This window comes from Empidonax traillii, unplaced genomic scaffold (genome assembly GCF_003031625.1).
Source record: "Empidonax traillii isolate 1590-97213 ecotype Southwest subspecies unplaced genomic scaffold, ASM303162v1 scaffold565:size409173, whole genome shotgun sequence".
In the NCBI taxonomy this organism is placed as follows: domain Eukaryota; kingdom Metazoa; phylum Chordata; class Aves; order Passeriformes; family Tyrannidae; genus Empidonax; species Empidonax traillii.
The window spans coordinates 139,627-160,640 of NW_020955758.1; the positions used below are offsets into that span (position 1 = coordinate 139,627).

General features: G+C 53.6%; 1 protein-coding gene across 2 annotated transcripts in view; it reads left to right on the plus strand.

Moving 5' to 3' along the window:
- LOC114064653 (probable E3 ubiquitin-protein ligase MID2) overlaps positions 1 to 21,014 on the plus strand; it is a 70,107-nt gene that overhangs the window by 39,953 nt on the left and 9,140 nt on the right. For both annotated transcript variants that reach the window (XM_027897883.1, XM_027897884.1), the window contains exons 3-7: positions 11,408 to 11,503; positions 15,371 to 15,478; positions 17,599 to 17,747; positions 18,202 to 18,329; positions 19,340 to 19,483. In XM_027897883.1, the coding sequence (XP_027753684.1) occupies positions 11,408 to 11,503; positions 15,371 to 15,478; positions 17,599 to 17,747; positions 18,202 to 18,329; positions 19,340 to 19,483 (625 nt within the window). The remainder of the gene's footprint in view (positions 1 to 11,407; positions 11,504 to 15,370; positions 15,479 to 17,598; positions 17,748 to 18,201; positions 18,330 to 19,339; positions 19,484 to 21,014) is intronic.

The window sequence follows — 21,014 nt, forward strand, 5'->3', positions numbered from 1 at the left end:
CAGTGCTGTGGCAGGTAGCAGTGAGGTGGTGATGGAGGCAGTAGAAGCATTGAGGAGGATGAGACACCAAACAAACCCCCAGGCTGGGACAAACAGGTGGGCTGGAGGCCGAGCCATTTGCAGATACAATTTATGCATTTATTGACAATTAATATTTTAGTAATATATATATTATATGTTATATATATATGCAGTGTTTTGGCTCAGTAAAACTGAACACTGTATCCTGCTCACAGCACGAGTCAGGCTCCCCTTGGATTGGTATCACCCCATCACTTGTTCCTGACCTCTGGTGCCAGGTCTGGCTGATCTTTGCAGAATTCCATACACTTCCTGCCATAATTTGAAATGCAGGAGCTTTAGCTTCACTCTCTAGCTAATTTTGTGTTTGTAATTCAAACACTTTCTCCATGGTGTTCAGGCATGAATTCTGCTTTGCAGCCACTTTATGTGTTTCCCATTCAGTTTGGGAGCAAGTGGATCTCAATCTTGTCATACAGCCCAGGCAGCAAGCAAGGGGGGAACAGGTACTTTCCCTGGGATTCTTCCTTACTTTTTGCTTGAATTTTGCTAATTTGGTTTGGGAGGTGAGATAGGAATTGAATGAAGTGATTAGTCAATCTCTGATAAACTTATTATCTGGTGAAAGTCACAAAGCGGCATATTCACTGTTGAATGGAACCAGATGTTCCTTGGGAATGTATGAATCTTCCATGAGTTTCTCTCTAGCACTAAACTCCCTGTTCAGTGTGTTCCCTTTGAATTCCATCTCCTCGTTTCTGCCACAGACACTTGGTTGTTTAAAAAGTGCAAACGGGAATTTGCATAAATGACGTGGGACATCCTAGATTTCCTTTGGCAGCCTCAGATGGGTGTTGGTGCTCGTGTGAGGGTATCGCTGCTTGGAAAGGCTGTTGGACCCTTGGAACCCAAACCATGCCCTGAGCCAGGTGTCCCTGGTGCTCACAGGATGGTCCTGTGTCTCCTGGGGACACGTCACACATCATGAGGTTTTTGCCTAATGAAGCATCCCTGGCTGTGAAATATCAGTATGGGTATGGTTGCCTCATATCAGTATGTGTCAGGCTTTTTTCCCTGGAAATCCCATCTCTGCCTGAGATTCTCACACACCCATAGGAGTGTTCCAAAGAGCTCTTCACAGCCAGACAGCTACCTGCAGCAAGAGCAGTTGTAGTGTCATTAGTGAGCCCGTGGAGACTTGTGTTTACTGGAGTTGGTGTCATCCCCTTCCTTTCCCCTTCCTTTTCCCTTTCCCTCTTTTGAGGATAACTTTTATGGTGTTCATTGCCTACTGTGTATTCACAGAACTCCTTCAAAAGATGCATCTTCCTTCCACTAGTCAGCTCTTTCACAAGGATATACATATTTATGGAACGAAGCATTTATGGAACGAAGCATTATCTGTCTTTTATACTTTGAAAGGATTTTGTTCGCTTAGGCTTCAAAGCCAGGGTGCTGCCTCGTGCCTGATGGTCCATCCTCAGCTGTGAAACAGAGGGGTTCTCAGGATCTTTCCTCATGGTCTGATCTCTCCTCGAGCTGTGTTGTTGTTGTTTTGTCCTCTAGTTATCCCTCTGCCTTCCCACAGCTCCTCCAGGTGCTTAGTGTATTCTGTTTCTAATTCTTCCCTGTGTCTGAGATTGTTGCTCTGCGTTTGAGGCCGTGGGTTGTGCTTGTCCTTTGGAATCTCTGCCATCCCAGGGCTGTGGGTGACTCCTGCCTGACCTTGCCCTGGGACTCAGCTGGGCCTCTTTCCTGTTGGGGTTGGTGCGGGAGCTCTCTGGGCATGGAACCATGTGAGTCATCTACCCACGAGGGTCTTGCAGGGATTTGTTCACCTGGGTGTCTTCGGGACAACTAAGGATCTCAGGAAGAATCTGCACTGCTGCCAGCACTCACATCCTCCAACTCTGATACAGAAGGATCCCCAAGAGGTAGAAGGAGCTTGTTCCCTTGCAGTTCTCCCGTGCAGGGAGGGGTTTGGGGCATCATCAGAGAGGCCACGATGACCCCAGAGGGTGGTAACTGAGTTCCTTTTGCAGCACAGGAGAGACAGAAACCCAAGAGGATGGAAGACTGGAAGGCTGAGACTGAAAAAACAGGTGGACATCTGTGGTGCCTTCTTTTTTTTTTTTTTTTTTTTAATTGTTCTCTGTCCTCAATTTTTATGGTTTCATCACTGTGGCACAAAAAAACAGGATCATTATTTTCACTTACTTTTCCAACAGAAGGGATTTCTCAGGGAAGCAGGGATGCCAGCAACGCTCAGCTCCCACGAGGACAGCAGAACTGCTTCCAGGGTTTCTCTCAAGATGAGCCCTGGGGATTTTTGGGGCCAGCATGGGGGGACCAGGGCTGCCAGGAGGCTCTGGGGCTGCTGCCAGCACTGTGTCCTTTCACTCAGCATCACCCATCCCATGGTGAGCCCAGAGTTGGGAAGGTGGGGAGCCTTTTTCCCCAGCCTTTCCACCCCATCAGGAAATTACCCCTCTAGACCTCCTGGTTTGGAAGGAACTTGGAATTATTCACCAGAGGAAAGTTCCTGGGAAAAGGCGTTGCTTGGAGCAGTGAAAATCTTTTCCTTCCACTCCTTCCATTCCTTCCAGGAATAAATAAAAATAGTAGAAAATCTGCAAATAACCTCAGGCCTCACTGTAGTTAGGGAATTTTTAATACCAAATGTAGCACATTTAATAAGATGTCTGAAAATCACATTCTTTTAAGCTGAGAAACACATGGCCTGAACTGGGGAGTAAAATCTCAGAGTGTTTAACTAGGACAGCTCAGACAAGCAGATCATGCTTAGATGACTTCAGGAATGAAAACTGGCTTGTCACAGTCAGGACGAATTTAATAAAATATTTAAACAATTTTCCACACTGCTGTGATGTTACAGAAAACCAGGATAATATCCAAGAGGAGAAGAATTGCTTTGGAAAGATTAAAGGATGTAATGACTGAAGGGCCTAAAATCAGCCATACGCATTTTCTGCCACGGTGAACCACTTTGATACCCAGAGAAGCTGTGGCTGCCCCATCCCTGGAAGTGTTCAAGGCCAGTTTGGAGCAACCTCATCTAATGGACACCCCCATGGCAAGGGGTGGAACTGGATGAGCTTTAAGGTCCCTCCCAACCCAAATCATTCTGGGATTTGCTGATTCTGGTGAGTGTTGGGGGAATGGGGGGACCAACCCAGATGCAAACAGCTGCCTTGGGTAGCTGAATGCTGCTGGCACCCTCTGCCCACTGTAGCCACTGAGGCAGCAGGTAGTGCAGGGCTGGTTGTGGAAGCAGGTGGCATAAAAATGTCCTCCTCAGGCTGTTGGATGTCCTGTGGGACCCGCTGCCACGTGGCTGGCTCTCAGGAGTTATCCAACCCGTGGGGATGGGAAGGGATGCTGTGGTGCTCCCACAGCCATGTGCCTCACATGTGCTTCTGACAGCTGGAGGAGTTGGGGTCCAGAGAGTGAGCTGCCATGTGTCATGTCTCTCTGTGGCCTGGAAGTGGGTATCAAGATCTATGCCAAGATGTCTTGGTTGGCGATGAAGGAGGCAGGAGAGAAACCATCCAAAATGCTGCTGTGGTGTGCCCTTTCACAGGAATGAAGGGAACCAGCCTCTGCTGTATGTGTATTTGGTGGAAGTGTGGAAGCTGAGCTTTCCTTTGGGCTGCCCCTGGTTTTCCCCTCCAGATCCCAGGACAAGCCCAGGAGCTTCAGGAATGTTCTATGCATTGACAGGCTCCTCCCTTGTGCTGACTTACTGACAGACCCGCACACTTGTGGTGATGTAGGAGAAGGTCTGGTCACCCTGTAACAGGGAGGGTGTCAACAGCCTTGTTCCTGTCCTTTTTCTCATCTTATCCAGGAAAACAGCCCAGCGTGGCTTGCCAGGGAACAGCTCGTTCCGTGGGAGACACGCTTGCGTGGCCGAGCTCCAGCAGCAGAGGTTCTCCACCACTGCCAGCCATTCCTCTTCTCCCTGTGGTGAGGAGGACGGCCCATGCCAAGGACTTGCAGGTGTTTGGGCTCTTACAGGGTTTTGCCTGAAGGGGTGTTTTCGGGAGCAAAGCCCTTGTTGCTGTTAAGTAGTGCAGGGACAGGAGCAAACAGGGAACGTGCACCCTGGAGCTGCACCAGGCAGCCAGACGCAAACCTTGCCAAAACAATGCTCAGACTGAGTCTGCAACTAATCAGCAGCTTTGGAGAAATGGCAGCATTAAACTAGTTCATGTGATTTTTTTCCGTCTTGGAACTGTGCAGGACAGCTTTGATTTACAGGCGAATTAGCAGCGCTCCCCACCCTGATCCTCAGATGGTCTGTAGGAGCAGGAGCATTTGGTCACATTCCTGCCGATCAGAGGCTGAAAAGTGAGGCATCAGGAGGAGGTGAGTGGGATCCTGGGTTGCTCCCATCAGCAGGCAGCAAGTTTTACCTGCAGCCATTTCTGTCCCTGTTGTTTCTTTAGCTGAGATGTACCTGAGGAAGGCAGGAGCTCTGTGTTTGTGTCAGGAGAAGCTGAGATCTCCCCTGTGTTTGGGGATGTGCTTCAGTTGTGTCTGTGTTGTGTGTGCGGTTGTGCCACGGGGACAGGGCGGTGCTGGGGACGATCCCAGACCTGGTAGCAGCATGGCCATGCAGAGCTCTGGCCATGTGCCCTGTCCAGAGGGATGAGTGATGCTGGGGATGATCCTGGATCTGGCGGCAGTGTGACAGTGCAGAGCTCTGGCCGTGTGCCCTGTCCAGAGGGCTGAGCTCCAGGAACGTGCTGAGCTTCAGACAGACGTGTCTGTGCAGCTGGACCCTCGTGCTGTCCTCCTTGGTGGACAAGAACTGTCCCCAGCAATGGGAGAAGCAGGACCCTGTCAGAGCTGCTGCACGGTGATGCCTCAGTGATGAACCACCTCTGTGTGGCTCTCCTTGCGAGGAGTACCAGTGCTGTTCCCATATTCCCTCCCATCCTGCCAAAAATCCACAGACTGTCCAATTGGCTGGAGGAGAGAAATTTCCTGACGAGGATAAACAAACTGTTCTCATTGCTGTAGGGGCAGCTTTCTCACTCCCCAGCCCAGCAGCCCCTCCCCACTGAGGTGCCCTTAGTGCCGTGGACTAGGGACAGACACTTCTCTTGCTTCCTCTGGTCCCTTGGTGTATCCCAAGGAAGGATTGACTCCTGCCATCACATCTTCATTATTAATTCTGTGACTCTTTGGCATCAGGTCTCCTGCCCTAACAAAGCAGTTTGCTGCTGGTGCTCTGCAGTTGCCCTGTGGCTTGGGTGACTCTTTGTGTGGGGTCCACTCATGTCACATCCAGTCAATGGCTTGTGTCAGTGAGGCACCCAGAGTGTGTGATGGTACTCGTGGTGAAGATATGAGGTGGGACCTGAGATGTGTGGGCCACACTGGGATCTGCCCTTGACTCCCCCTCCACCTGCAGGGCAGGGGATAGGGGCAGCAGGCTGGGAAGCAGGGGCAGTGTCTGCAGCAGGTACACTTTGGGGTCACTGTCCCTAGGTCCCTGCAGCCCACTGCAGGGATACACCTGCTCTGGTACAGGCTCAGCAGATTTCTGCCCAGTTTCCTCTGCTCATTAGGCTGGTTTTGGGATCATCCAGTAATTAGGAGCTGCTGGGAACGTGGTGTCCCACGGGGGTGGGGGTATGAGTGACACCCAGCTGGCACGAGGGGGCTACATGACAGACCCGAGCTGTGCTCTTAGCTCATGTGGGGAGACAGACAAGGAGTTTACTCCCCAAAACCGTGAGGGTTCAGGCAGTGCTGGTCGGCTCAGCCCAAGAGAAGATGCTCCAGAAGAGCCGACAAGACACAAATCCAGGATGTGCTGATTAGGCAGAGGCACATGCAAGGGCTGCAAATCACAGAGTCAGCTCACTCTGTTTACTCGGGGTTTTCTGCTTTTATTTTTCTCTCCTCAATTTAAATTCCCAAGGAGACACTAGACACAGTAAGTGCTGATGCAGCCCGCACTGGAATGCTGCGTGGAGGAGCATGGATCCCACCCGCCTGCCTCTGCCCCCCAGTCCCTGCTCAGCCCAGCACAGCTGCTCCTCCGGGTTCCTGACGGTTCCTTCTTTCCTTTCATCTCATCCCAGATTAAAGCATGGCCACTGAAATGGTGGATCTGCTGCACTGAGAGCAGGATCCAGCCCCAGCTCTCGCCAGGCTGAGATAACCCTGTGCTTACTGTGTGTGGGGTGAAGGGGATGGGCTAGGGATGCCCAGGACCCCAGGCTGGGCACTGGGGACCTTGCCAGGCTAGCACAGGTGACTCCCAGCGCAGGGCTCGTGCTGGATGTGGTGGGGAGCCCTGGCTCACCCGCCCCCCTGGTCACCTACATCTCCAGCCCCACTCCCTCTGGGGAACTTCCCTCCAGACTTGTTTCCCAAGCGAAGGTGAGCATAGAAAGAGCCAGTCAGGCTTTAAACTTGACACGTCATCAGGGATTAAACCTAATGATGAATGGATTTGGAGCAGCTCTCACTCACTCTGACTGAGTGGGAGGCACGGGGGGATGTTGCTGCACCCTCAGGTACGTCCTTGTGTGTTGGTCAAATGCATCCCATGGCCTCTCATCCCCTCCATGCCAGGGGGTCACTGCCAGCACTCCTTTACCTGGCTAAGGCTCTGGCTCTGGACTCTTCAGCACCATCAGTCACCACTAGTCCTGTGCCACTGTGAGCTGCTCAGTTTCTAGGTCAGCTCTGCCAGTGGGGTGATAGCAGCCCCGAACACTGGCAGAGATTTTAGCTCTTACTCAGCCTGTTTTGCTCCAAAGCGACTTAAAATGCATTACTGTCACACATGGCAGCTCAGTCCTGTCTCTCTGTCACTTGTCCCATTGTCTGGGGACATTCTCCTTAGCAAAGCCTAGCAGCTGACTGGTTTTGCATATTTTTCCCCTAGATTTTTTTTATTGGTGCTGGGAATTGATTCTAAACATAGAATTGTGGAATCACAGAATGGTTTGGGTTGGAAGGGACCTTAAAGCTCATGTTGTTCCAACGCCCTGCCATGGGCAGGGACACTTTCTACTGGACTAGGGTTGTTCCAGGCCCTGCCCAGCCTGACCTTGAGCCCTTCCAGGGATGGGGCAGCCACAGCTTCTCCAGGCAACCTGTTCCAGGGCCTCCCCACCCTCCCAGCCAAGAATTTCTTCCGTATTAACCTGAATTTCTAATCTAACCTAAATTTCCCCCCTTTCAGTTGGAATCGCCTCAGAGGGATGTGCCCCTGCCAGGGTTGGAGGTGGGTAGTGCCACGCTCAGCCCTCTGTCCAGCCTGTGGGAGGGGGATGTGGGAGTGGGATCATCCAGTGGTGCTGGAGTAGTGCCAGGCTCTGGACCTGCTGTGGCCACTGAGAGGAGCCTCATCTGTGTAGTGCCACCATGGAGAGGAGCCTGGTCTGTGCAGTGCCACCATGGAGAGGAGCCTGGTCTGTGCAGTGCTGCCCAGGATTTTCCTGGAAGTGTTCCAGGCCAGGTTGGATGGGGCTTGGAGCAACCCGGTCTATTGGAAGGCGTCCCTGTCTGTGGCAGGGGTTGGATGAGATGAGCTTGAAGTCCCTTCCAACCCAAACCATTCTGTGATTCTGTGGTTTGTTAGCGTGGAGGCAGCTGTCAGTGGAGTGGGACGATGCTGTACAAACCCCACCATCACTGTCCTGCTCCAAAATCCCCTCAGAGCAGATGGGGCTGGACTGACCCTGGTGGGAGCTACCTGCATCTCACCCTGTCCAGCTGCTGCTTCCCAGGAAAGCCACCCCAGCATTCCTGAAATGAACCACATCAGTGCCCTCATCCTCACAGAGCTATCAAGTGCCTGGGGCAGGAGCACAGTGCAAAGCAGCATTTTGGCCAGGAACAGGGGCATGGGTTGAGAGGTTCCCAGGGCTCCAGTGTCACTGCAGCTGCAGGATGCAACCAACAACTTTGTGGTTTTGAAATGCGAGCAGCTCCCTCAGGATCCCTGTGGCAGAGTCCAGATGCCTTGGGCAATGTCCTGGTGACATTTGGCTTCCCTGTGCTGTTCCAAATGGGTCAGAGGACACCCAGCAGCAATCCTGCCCCGTGCCAGGACCTGGCAGCACATCCTCAGCCTGAAGGGCTTAACTGTGCATCCTCAGCCTGGCAGCAATCCCAGCCTGCCGCTGCAGGTGCTTGTCCCCTGCCCCATCCAGGTGAGGCTGGTGAATGGTGGTGGCATCCACGGACCAGTTTTCCTGCCACTTTGGCACGTGGTGAGCATTCTGGAGAGGGTTTGACTTGGAGCAAGTGTGCCTGCACATGGGTTTGTGAATGCACACCTGATTTGTGTTTAATGGTGTGCAGGGGGATTGGGGCAAAAATCTGTCTCCATTACTGGAAGTGATTATAGATGAACAGGAGCAATGAGAAAAATCCTGGAAGTAATACTCTCCAGTTTTGGCTGTCTTTCCATGAAGATACATGTGGAAATCTGTCTGTGATAAGGTGTAGCCAAAGCAAATCGTCCGTGCTGCCATGTGAGGCTGAGCCCTTCCCCTCTCAGATCAGTGCTGAGGGACAGCAGCATTGACCAGCAGCCACCCACAGCCTCTCTGCTCCCATCACTAGGGCTCCCCTAGCTCCAGGTCGCTCCAGGTCCCCCCATCCTGCACCCAGGGATTCCTGCTGCTGGAGGAGACCTGAGACTTGCGTGGCCTGAACTCCTGGGGACTCAGCTACCCTCACACAATGGGTCTGTGTGACATGTAGGGACCCTGTCCCCTTCCCCCCTTCTTGGAAGACAGAGCCTACTCTGCTCTGTCTCCCAGATGGTTAAAGCCACAAGGCTGATAGTGTTTCCCAGTGCTGATCAGCTTCCAGACTGGTGGATGGGCTGGTGACCAGCCATGGAGTGCAGCTCTGGCCAGGTGCAGGCAAGATCATGTTTGCTGATGCACAGGGACCAGGAGAACACCATGCATTTATAGTTCTTGAAGCTGTCTTGAGCCCCCAACCTTAAGGCCTTCTTCAAACGGAGAAATCCATGTTTAGTCCAACTGCTTGTTTGGTATTTGGAGAAAAAGGAAAATGGAGTTGTTGCCTATCGTGCCCGTTACTGAACAAATATGAGCATCGGTGCTCACCAGGTGTGTACTGTGTGATTCCTCCCCTCTGGCTGGGTGTGAATGGATTCACTGTGCATCTAGTCACCAACAGGTAAAGGAGTGCAGGTGCTGAGCTGCTCTGTTGGAGCTCCAGGAGGGTTTGATCCCATGGATCCCTGACACTCAGGATGGGGGAGGTTCAGCCTCTGTCCCACAGTGCCTGTGTCCGGGCAATCCCCTCTCTGGTCCCACCATCCCTGGGTGACTTAGCCCCTTGCCCTCATGGAGTACCAGTGACTCCTGCTCAAGGGCATGATGGTGTTCCCTTTTTGTCAGTTTTTCTCACTTCTCTCCCCAGTTGTAGAGAAATCACCTATTTCAGGCCAGAAGGTGGAAGCTTGGGGAAATGATGAGTGTTTTATAAAGCAATTAAAGCCCAACCCCTGTAATTGCTGTAATTTATATACACCTACAAAATAACCAGCTGGTGTGATCCAGGCTTCAAGCCCATTTTATTTGTTTCAGCACATCAAACAGATGGAAACATTCCACCTGTGTTTTTCTAGGATATAGAGGGGTTGGCAGTGAGTGTCTGTGGGTGCAGAGAAGGGCTGGGGAGGGAGCAGTGAGGGGCTGGAGGAGCAGCAAAGGGCTATGCAACCATTGCTGACTGGTTCAGCATCACCACAGTGGACGTGTGATGAAGGGATCGGTGCTTAGGCGCAGGATTTGTGTGTGTTTATGGATGGGGAGGAGTGATGCCATCCCCTAGAAAACTCAGAAAGCTGCAAATGGGGTTTGGGCTCGCATGCTTCAAAGCTGTACCCCCATTCCCCCCCCCCTTCTATCACACCCTGAAACATTAAAGCAGGTTGGTGTGAGTTCAAAGCTGGGACCTCAGCACAGCCAAGGTGGTGACGAGGGAGTAATTAGCAAGTGAAATGTTCAGTGCTGTAGTGAAATGATACCGGGCTGTGAGGAGGGGAGGGTGGGAGCAGCTGGTTTTTCCATTATCCATACAGCCCTGCTCTGCGAATCCTTCCTGCATAACGAAGGTTTCCTGGGTTTTATTCCATTTCTCCAGCCTGTTCCTGTGTTCTGCCTCACCCGCCCTTGGCTGGCAATTTGCAGGGTTGCAAACGAGCTCGGAGTATTTTAGGAGCCAGTGGTTTTTCAGGAATGAGTGCTCTGCCTGTGCTCCGTGCCTGTGATTCAAGTTCTCCTGGCTCTGTAGCCCCCAATTACCCATGTGTGCGGAGGGGGGGCCGTGTTTATGGGTCTGCTGGAGTTGGATCAAAGCCTTGGACTGCAGTTCCTACCCAAGGATGAATGAACCACCTCAGGGATCTTCTTCCAGCCCTGGAGTTTAAAATATTAATAGGATATCATTTCCCAGCAAGCGCTGCAACAGGTACTGAGCGCTCTGTTATGAAAAATTCCTGTTAGCAGAGCACGTGGAACTGGCAGTGCCGTGTCCCTGGAATTGACACCCACAAACTGTGCGTCCCCCATGTGGCCATGGATATGAATACCCCCTCAAATGGACTCTTTCTCCACACTCCACTGGATCCCCTTCTGCTCCCGGAATATTGTGGCCTGCGGGCACCAAAGCAGGCCCCAGGGATCCCTGTGCTGCTGGGGTTGTGATCTGCTGGCAGAGATCTGCTGGCTGTGATCCACTGCCCATAATCTGCTGACCCAGATCCACTGGATGAGATTCACTGGTGGGGATCAGCTGACCAAGATCTGCTGGCCAAGATCTGCTGGCCAAGATCTGCTTACTGTGGTCCACTGGCTGAGATCCACTGGTTGTGATCCACTGGCCAGGATCCACTGGCTGAGATCTGCCCCTGCAAGCAAAGGGCAGCGTGGCTGGGGACTGAGAGGACAGTGCAGGGCACTCTTGGCCTGTGCCCACACTGCTCTGGCTGAGGTGGTTGGCGGACGAGATGTCCCTCTCCTGTGGCTCATCAGGCTCCCTCACCCTGTGCAGGACAAAACTGATGATGAAAACAGCCAAAATCTTCTCTCCAAAGAGCAGACACCCTAACACTGTCCCCACCAGCTGGTGACACCACAGAGCTGGGCTCGATGCCTCCCCCATGGCCCAACCCAGCAGAGAGGGCAGGAGCTGCCAAGGAACCCCAGAGCCTTTTCCCAAAGTTATTCCAGTGCCGCTCCCTCAGGCAGTGTGCTGGGTGGTGGAGGGTCTCGGTTGCTGGCGGGGGACTGGGGACACTCCAGGTTTACTGATCTCTGTGTTTTTCTTCTTTCTCCCATTTCTGGACCTGCAGCAAACCCTGGAGACGAATCTCACCAACCTGGTTAAACGCAACAGCGAACTGGAAAACCAGATGGCCAAGCTGATACAGATCTGCCAGCAAGTGGAGGTGGGTGAGGGCCAACAGGGGGCTGGGGGAGTTGTCCAGGGCATCTCGCTGCTCTAGGGATGGGATGCATGAGTCCTTTCCTGGGGACTACCCTGGGAACAGAGATGAGTGTGGGGGGAAGCATTGCTGAGGTCTCAGTGGAGCTGAATTGCTTGGGGGAGTTTAGTCACAAGCAATTGAAGATGCAGGGATGGTTTCCAGGGTCTGTAGGGTCTAAAGGAGTATGGCATGACTGGGAGCCACTGGGAAGAGACATGGGCTGCTGGGCTGGTTCCAGGCAGGAGGGCCTGCCAGCTTCCCTGTACTGGAGGCAGCAGGTGTTTTTGGTGGAAGCCTGGGTGGAACTGAGCATGGAAACAAGGCTCATCCTGGTGACCGGGCCTGAAAACTGCGCTCAGCTGGGTGACACCGAGCCTTTAACAGGGCTCATGAACTGGGTGACACCAAGCATGGAAACAAGTCCCAGCTCTGTGACACCAAGCATGGAAACAGGGCTCAGCAGCAGCCTGGGTGACGCTAATCCTGCCAACAGGGCTCATAACTGGGTGGCACTAAGCATGCAGCTGTTCCTTGAACCACCGCCTTCCCATAGGATAAAATCCCAGACCGCTGCCAGGATTGCTGCAGAGGATTCAGGGGGAATTTGTCAGTGCCTGAGTGAACACAACAGCTGTTTGCTTCAGCCTTGGGCACCCCAGCCTTCCCAGCACCTCCCCTTAGCCACCCCGTGAGCCCAGAAGTTAGCAGGATGCAGGGATGCTTTGGCGGGATGTAGGGATGCTGCAGCAGGATGTGAGGATGCTGCAGTAGCATGTTGGAATGCTGTGGTGGGATGCAGGGATGCTGCAGTGGTTTGCAGGGATGCTGTGGCAGTATGCAGGGATGCTGCAGTGGGATGGTATGACAGGATGCAAGGATGCTCTGGTGGGATGTGGGGATGCTGCAGCAGGACGAGGGATGCTGCATGTGCTGGCTGGAACTGCTTGCCCACAGCGAAACACCTGGAATGGATTTGTCCATGGAGCTGCAGCTTGTCCTTCACCACCTGCATCTCGGAGCAGCTGGGGCTCTGGGGCCAGGAAGGTGCTTCCAAACCCCCGTGGTTCCTACAGGCAGCGTCAGCGCTTTGTTCTTTGCTCCCTCAATGATGTCCTGATGATCTGGCGAGAGGAAATGAGAGTAGAAGCCCTTTCTGTGAGTGCCAGCAAGGCTGAGTGTGCTGCCAGCAGCTGGCAGCCACTGTCACAGTGTGCGAGGAGGAGGAGGAGGAGGAGGGGGGGGCGGGGCTGAGATGCTCTGAACTTCCAGCCAAAATAAGGAGCAGAAAAATCCCACTTGGCTCTGCAGCACTGCTGGCCTTCCACGCTGATGCTCCGTGTCACTCACACTGTCCTGTTTCTCTCTGCCCAGGCATCACTGCAGTGGGAATGGCTTTGTCAGAGCTCTCTCTCCTGGGCTCCCTCTTCCCCAGGGCTTAGAGGGCTTGGAGTGAGTCTGGGAAAACAGAGAGCAAATGGCTGGCTGGCAGGGAGAGAAGGAGCCAGGACGTCCTTGCAGAGCTCTGGTGACAGTCACCAGCCCTTGCTGCTCTGATGGGCCACACTTTAGTTCTGAGAACCCACTGGGGATGGAGCAGGGATGTGGCTGGATGTCGTTCCAAACCTCCTCCTTTGAATCCAGCTCCAATATCTTAATGACCTGACCTAGGACGAATTGAAATCCATTTGGTATTTCTGTCTGATCCAGGGAGTCTCAGACCTCTAAGCTGTCATTTTCAACAGAGTTTGGGAGTTTTCAGCTTTGTCAGACGCTCTGCTTAAAATAACAGTTCAAACAACATTTCTCAGCCGTGCTGAATGCACAGCCGGGCCCTTGGAGGCATCTTCTCAGAGAGCACAGTAAAGTGTGAAGCAGAAAATATCTCTGCCTCCCTGTTTTCCCTGTCAGTCTAATTCCAGGGAATTTTGCTTTCGAGCTATTTGCAGACGTGGCACATGCGATCCCGGCATACTCTGCCCGTCGGCCACGTTCAGTGTAAGTCCCATGGCATGGCCAGGGAGTGGTGCCACCAACACCCCGATGGACAGGGGTTCACAAGGGCACTGCAAGTGTCCCCGAGCCACTGAGCCTGTGCTGCCTGTCGAAGTGACTCTGATGCCTGGGGGGCTGCACTGAGAGAGGGTGGAAGGGCCAAATCCCGTGGCAGTGGTGGAAATGTGGACCAAGGAGAGCAGGTAACAATCCTGTGGAGAAGCTGAGTTTGTAAAATAGAGGTGGTACCACCCTAATGTTGTGGGGGCAGCAGGAGATGCTGCACGTGCACCATGGGGTGGTGGCCTCTTTGCCACGGCAGCCGCAGGGCTGACCTCAGTGTGAGCTCGTGGTGTCTACAGAGCACGGCTGCTACACAGCCTAATAACTCTCGAGCGTTTTGGAGGGGGGATGGAGTTCTCTGCTCCATCCCCCGAGCTGCCAAGGTGTGAAGGAGGAGGTTTGCCTGTGCCTGAATCATACTGTGGGCTGAGATGCTATTCCTCATCCCCACGAGCTGCAGGATGAGCTCTTTCCAGGGCTGAGTTTATTCCAGGGCTATGTTGTCCCTAGCACATTCCCCCTCAGGGTTGAGAATAATGAAGTATTTTTTTCTCTCCTTTCTTACACCCCCATGCCCAGTGTTCCTATTCCCATGGCACTTGCCAAGTCTTCACCCCAAGTCCAGCATTTACCTGGGAACTGATTCATCCCTACAGAATGGTTTGGCCAGTGTCCAGATGTGTTTGAGCCAGGGATTTGCCAGCAGAGCAGTGCTGGTTTGCAGTACCCCCACTGTGCTCTGCTGTCCCTTTGGGAGGACTCCAGCTCTGAAAATGCCCCTCTTTGGGCAGAAGGCAACTGGGAAAGGGACTGAGTGGCCTCTGTGACTTCACCTACCTTCAGCCTCCCAGAGCATGAGCATGGCTGAGAGCAGATTTCTTGCCCTGGGCAGGTTTTCAGATTTTTGTTATGGATGGGTACACATTTATGTTGTCCTGTAGCCATCCTGGAAGGGGAGTGCTCCAGACCTGAGCCCTGGGACCACTGTTGGGCAGCTGCTAGTGAGGGGGATGGACCTAAGACCAAGCTGAGGTGCTCCAGCCTCCCCTCCTATGCTTTAGCTCATCGTCTCCTTCCCTCTCTTCGACGTGCACATCTTCCCTTACCTTCATGTGAACCAGAAACTGAATGAGAGTGGGAGTGGGAAGTTGGGGTGACAGCCATCCCTATGGGCACACAGCCTCGAGGCACCTGGGTGCTGCCAGCTCTCCACAGCCAGGCTGCACAGCAGCACTGCCACAGCAGCTCGCTGCAGGCTCCAAACCCTGGAGCTGATTCCCCCCCCCTCTCCTGCTACGTGCAGCAGATTGGGAAGATTTTACGCTGTTTTTCCTCTGTGGAGCTCTCTTTGCAGACCATCAGCTGTCTCCCACTCCAGTGTTGCATAATCTGCTGGCCAGGTTTAAAAAAAGATCCTGTAGCAAAAACGTGGTTCACTCAGGGCTGCCTTTGGACTGCTCTGTGCTTCACAGGGATTTAGGAGTATGAAAGGAGGAAAACTGATTTCTGTCCTTTAGTGTGCTTTAATTGTTAGGGCTCAATTCCTCTTCCATGAAGTGCATCCCCTCCGTCCTGTCTTGTCTTGTCCTGTCCACCACCCCAGGGATACTGGTATTCCCTGCAGGCAGAGGACTGGAAGCTCTGCCTACATCCCCCCGCACTCCATGTGTGCACCACAGTGAACACAACCATGAGGGTGTGTTGTATGTCCCCCCCAACACCTCTATGTTGTGTGTCCCTCCTAACACCCCACGTGTCGCTGTTCCTGGCCAGGTGAACACAGCCATGCACGAGGCCAAGCTGATGGAGGAGTGTGATGAGCTGATGGAGATCATCCGCCAGCGCAAGCAGGTCATCGCTGTCAAGATCAAGGAGACAAAGGTGAGGGGGGCTGGCTCATGTGTCCCTGGTCCAGAGGTCCCCACCTGCCCTGTGGAGTCTCCCTTCCTCTCTGGGCACAGCACTTGAGCAGCTGGTGGTGCTGGGACATCCCAGCCACGGGCAGAGGGGCTGCAGCCATGAAGGATTTGCTTTGGGCACCCATCAGTGCACACGGGTTCATCTCCTTGCTGTCCAAAATCCGGATGTCTCTCGCTACTGCTGCCCTCCCTGCCACCCCAAATCTGTGTGTCCCTCACAGCTGCAGCCCCACGGCTCCTCTGCCAAGGACAAGGCATGTGCTGGATGTGGCTGGAGGAGGAAGGGTGTGTGGGTTAGCGTGACAAGTGGGTGCAGAGGCTTGGATCACTCTAGACAGCTTCCTCAGGGCTTTTAACTACCATGGTCCTAATAGAATAATATGGAATTAATACTGAAGGACTGGAGCCAGCGCTGCAAAGAGAGCACAGGCTGCACAGTCTGCATTGCAGCACAGCCGAGGGGGGAGCTGCTTCTCATCCTTTTCTTTGTAGGGGTGTTTGGAGCCTTCATCCAGCGGTTCCAGGTGTTTTGCAGTGGTTTCTTTGTGTGATGTCCCACCCCAAAAGAGAAGGCAACTCTCAAGATTCATAGATGCTCGTGGTCGAAAGGAATGGCAGGAGTCAGAGGGTTGGCAAAAGCTTACAGAGTTTTGTTAGTAAATTACAAGTAATTTACTTGGCATGGAAATTGATAAAAATGAGTCTGTCATCTCCTAGTATAAGCGCACAGTGCTGAGTTTTGGATAAAGGGGTAGGGTGAACAGGAAGACAGAGAGGGAGATTGATTAAAGAGGGAGAGAGAGGAAGAAAGAGAGATCACCAGTCCTGGTTCCAGCAACAGGGTGTCCAAGGTCCTGGGGCACTGCCTGGGCTTTGTGTGGGGACTTTTTTATAGGTAAGTTTTCCTCACCCTGGAGAGAAGTTTCTCCCTTTCTGTGCCAGTCACTTCTCATGTGTAGTCCATTTTTCCAGACCTTTCTGGAAACAGAGGCTTCAGGGGTCTTTGGTGGTCTTGATCTCCCCTACAGGTCATGTCCACTTCTCCACCTCACTCCTGCTGTGCTGCGTTGTGCTTGTCTCCAGGAGCCAGAACAAGGATGTTTTTCCCAAATAAGTGCGGCCCTACCTCCGTGTGTCCCCTTCTCCAGCCACAGCAATCCCTGTGCTCCCCACGTTTGACAGGGAGAGGCTGGAGGGCTGCCCATGGGAGTTTCCATGAGCCCTTTGTTGTTCTCACTGAGTTTGGGCATGCACTGGGGTCCCACTGCAGTGCCCACAGCCAAACCCCAAGTACAGATGTTTCCCAGGTATAGTTTGGGAGCAGGTTCTGCTGCAGGCGTACTCAGGAGAGCCACTGGCGTGTCTGTGGGACACCCTGGCTTCAGTGGGAGCTCTGAAATCCTGCTTCTACCCCAGGCACTCCAGGGAACATATTTTATGTAACGGTGCCGTCTGCCGGTCCATCTGTCTGTCTGCTGGCACTTCCCACTCTCTTCCCTGATGGCTCCAGGCTGTGCTGTCCAGTTCAAGCCGTGCTTGGGAGGAGCTGGAGGCTCCAAAGTGTTGTTTTCCTACAGTTGGCACCTGGGCAGGGGTGAGTGGCACGGATTAGTGCCCAAACCCTCCACAGAAGCCGCACTGAAGAGCTGCCAACCCAGCACTGCACCAGTGGGAGGTGGGTGTAGGGACTGACCATACTGGGTTTGGCTGCCAAAGTTACCTGGGAACTGGAATAAGAATCTGTGCCAGTGAAAAGAGGCTGGGTGTGGAAAAGTGCAGGTGTGCAGCATTGCAGATACCTCTGTACCCTCCCCGTGCTGTCCATGGCAGAGCTGGGCAGGGTACCCCCTTGCTTCCAACACCTGAGGAGCAATTTCCAGGTTGGAAGGGGAAGCAGCTTTACCAGGAGCCCCAACTAAAAGCACAGGAGAGTTGAAAAAGCTTGAAAGACAGCTCCTTGGAGCCACTGGGACACTCCCGTGCCATTTCAATGCTTCTTGCCCCCGTGAGCAGGCCCTGGCTCAGGATGGGGCTCCCTCTGTGCTTTTCCAGCTGCTGAGCTCCCTCTGCTCCCTCCGGCAGGTGATGAAGCTGCGGAAGCTGGCTCAGCAGGTTGCCAACTGCCGGCAGTGCCTTGAGCGCTCCACGGTCCTCATCAACCAGGCCGAGCACATCCTGAAGGAGAACGACCACGCACGGTTCCTGCAGACCGCCAGGAACGTGGCTGAGAGGTGGGCTGGGCTCAGCACACTGATGCTGGAGTTGTCCCCTGGCCTCAGGATCCTGCCCAGAGATGGCTTTGTCCCCCCAGGTTCCTTCTCCAGACATTCCCAGTTTCCCCTGCAACCTCCCACCACGCTGCCCTCAAAGAAATCCCGAGGTCAGGTTCCCATCCCTCACAGGACAGGTTGCATGGCTGGTCCTAAAAACATTGTGGGATACCGGGGTGGGAAAGTGGTGGGAATGCCAATCCACAGGGAGCCCGGGGGCCAGTCAAAGCTGGGACCTCCAAGGGGACATGTCCCCAGGCTAGGCCGCCCCCTCTGGGCAGTGATTTTTAGGTGCAAGCTGGTTTCCTGACAGCAGGAACATCACAGCAAGGCTGCCTGCACCCCTGTGCCCCCCCAAGACTTCGGGAAACACGTGCACCCTGGCGCATACTGACGGTCCCTTCTTTCCTTCCAGGGTCGCCATGGCAACTGCATCCTCACAAGTTCTGATACCAGATATCAATTTTAATGATGCCTTTGAAAACTTTGCTTTAGATTTTTCCAGAGAGAAGAAGCTGCTGGAGGGGCTGGATTATCTAACGGGTGAGTGCACAGGCACATTGCCCTCCGCTGCACCCTGTGTCCTCCCCGCAACCCCGTGTCTTCCCTTCAGCCCCTGCCCCTGTGCCCCCCATCTTCCCCTTAGTGCCTTCCCCTATGCCCCACTAAGGGCTGGTGGATGTATTTTAAGACTTAACCAGTAACAAGGGCCAGGTCAGCTGTGGCAGAGCAGGGGCCGTGCTGTTCCCGAGACAGTGACAGGTCCCCATCCTTCCATTTCACTCTACTGCTCCTGGAGGATCCATAGAAAAGTCCAGAAAGCTCAAAAATTACGGTCTCTGTGACCTGGGGAGGAGTCTGATGCCCATAAGGATGCGAGAGGGATAAGGATTACTTCAGGATCCATAAAGATTACAGGGAGGGAACAGTGAATTAACCAATTATTATACTTCTAATGCGCTGTGTGCTTTAACATTTCCCTTTTCACGGGTGTCTTGGTCCTAAATTAGGAACCCTGATGGGCAGGACCTTGGTGGGCCCCACAGTGCTGCAGCACAGACTGAACACTGCCCTTGGGGGTCTGAGAGCAGCAACAGCTGCTGGACTGGCCTCTGCTGGAGCACTGGGGGGGATGAAAGCTCCAGGGAGGCAAGGACATCCTCACTCACCCAAATCCGATTTTATTATCACAAAGCAGATCAGCTTTCACTGAAAGATTAACACAAACATGTGTCCGGATCAGTTATGGGATAAAATACTTATTCCACAGCCAGTGCTGGGAAATAAGTGGATTTGGAAGTGGGTTCTCAGCCTATTTCAGAGTGGGAGTGTCAGACCTGATGGAGCAGCAAAACCCCTGGGTGCTTTGTTAAACTAAAAAGTTTGATTTAGTTTGAAACACACTGACAGATAAAACGAGAGATTTCTTGGTGCCCAGAGACTCTGCTCCCACCGCGAGCCCGTCTCTACCCTTCTGGGAGCAGAAAAGCCCTGGGTTTTTAAGAAAGGAAAGCCCAAACTGACTGAAATCTGTGGTCTGTGCCGTCCTGCAGCACCGAACCCGCCGTCGATCCGCGAGGAGCTCTGCACGGCCTCGCACGACACCATCACCGTGCACTGGATCTCGGAGGACGAGTTCAGCGTCAGCTCCTACGAGCTCCAATACACCATCTTCACCGGCCAGGCCAACTTCATCAGTAAGTCACCACGCGCTGCAGGGGCTGCGGTTCACTTCGGGAAGGAATCCCGGGTTGCCAGGGAAGCTGCGGCTGCCCCATCCCTGGAAGTGTCCAAGGCCAGGTTGGAGGGCGATTGGAGCAACCTGGGCTAGTGGAAGGTGTCCCTTCCCTTCCCCACCCATGGCAGGGGGTTGGAACAAGATGATCTTTAAGGTCTCTCCCAGCCTAGACCATTCTGTGATTCCGTAAGGAAAAGGTTCCCAGTGGTTTAAAGACTGGGAATTCGTGGAGGAAACAGCAGCAAAGAATCCACCAAGGGCTGCTATCAGAGTAATGGAGACCTCCCCATGCTGGGGGTCCATCCCTGAACTGCTCTGCCCTGCAGAGCCCCTTAGCCCTGGCTCATTGAAGCACAGGGAACATTGGAAGGTCTCATCCATCTCACAGCTCCCAGGTCCGTACATCTGGGATCGTATGGGCAAGGCAGTGCTGGCTGATAATTAACATGCCTTATAAACCCTCTGTAACAACACTGAGGCATGTCTCCAGGTCATTTCTCGTGCAAATCGCTGCCATACCTAATTGTTTTTCCACACCGCCACAAATTTGCCTGACAGGAATGGGATTTGAGGACCAAGGAGGGATCTCGCTGATGTGCCGTGGATTGTGAGAAAGTGTTACTCCTGGTTTTCCCTAGCAGCCCTTGCCGCTGGGGGAAGTGCTGACAAGGTGCCTCAGGCATTTTGGGCCGCCACCAGTCTGTCCCACTGGCTGGGAGGACGCTGGTGCTGGGAGCACGATGTCATGGCTCCGGAAGGCTGCTCAGTGCACTCTGGAATGTGCAGGAAGCTGCCAGAGAAAGTTCTTTGTGGCTTTCCAAGCTGTATCTCACCTCCCCAGCCCCAGCCCAGCCTTTGCCCTTGTTTTGGGAAACAAGATGATGCGTTTCCTCTCAGTCAGAAGCTGTAGGGTAATGGTGCTGCCGCAGCCAGATCTGCCCTGCTCGACTCTCCCTTTCTTCCCAGCTACAGGGTGTTATCTCCAGCACTTTTTCCTTCTCTGGAAGCCTGGAGAGCTCAGCCACCTCTCTGGCTGTGCTTTTGGATGACCGCCAGCCCCATGTCCACTGCACTTCCAGACGAGGACAAGACAGGGACAGTGCTGGTGTCATTGAGTGGTTTCAGTGGGGAGGGACACCTGAAGGTCCCCGAGTCAGCTCTGCACAAGCTGGGCTGACAGGGTGCTCAGGGCTTGGTCCTTGAGGAGCAAGAACTGTCTAGGGATGGAACACCCAGTGCTTCCCCACCCTCAGCTAGATGGATTTTGCCCTTCTCCAACCGGGATTTCCCCCACTGCAGCTTGTGCCCTTGCCCTGGGACCATACTGGGGAAGGAGCTGGCTCCCACCTCTCCCCAAATGCTACTTTGGACACATGGCTTGGACTCCCATCCATCAAGGGACTTGAGAATGAGTCACCTGCCCACCTCTGGGGGTCTGGCTCAGGCACTGGGACGGGGGAGCTGTGGCGACTGCAGGGAGAGGAGAAGCA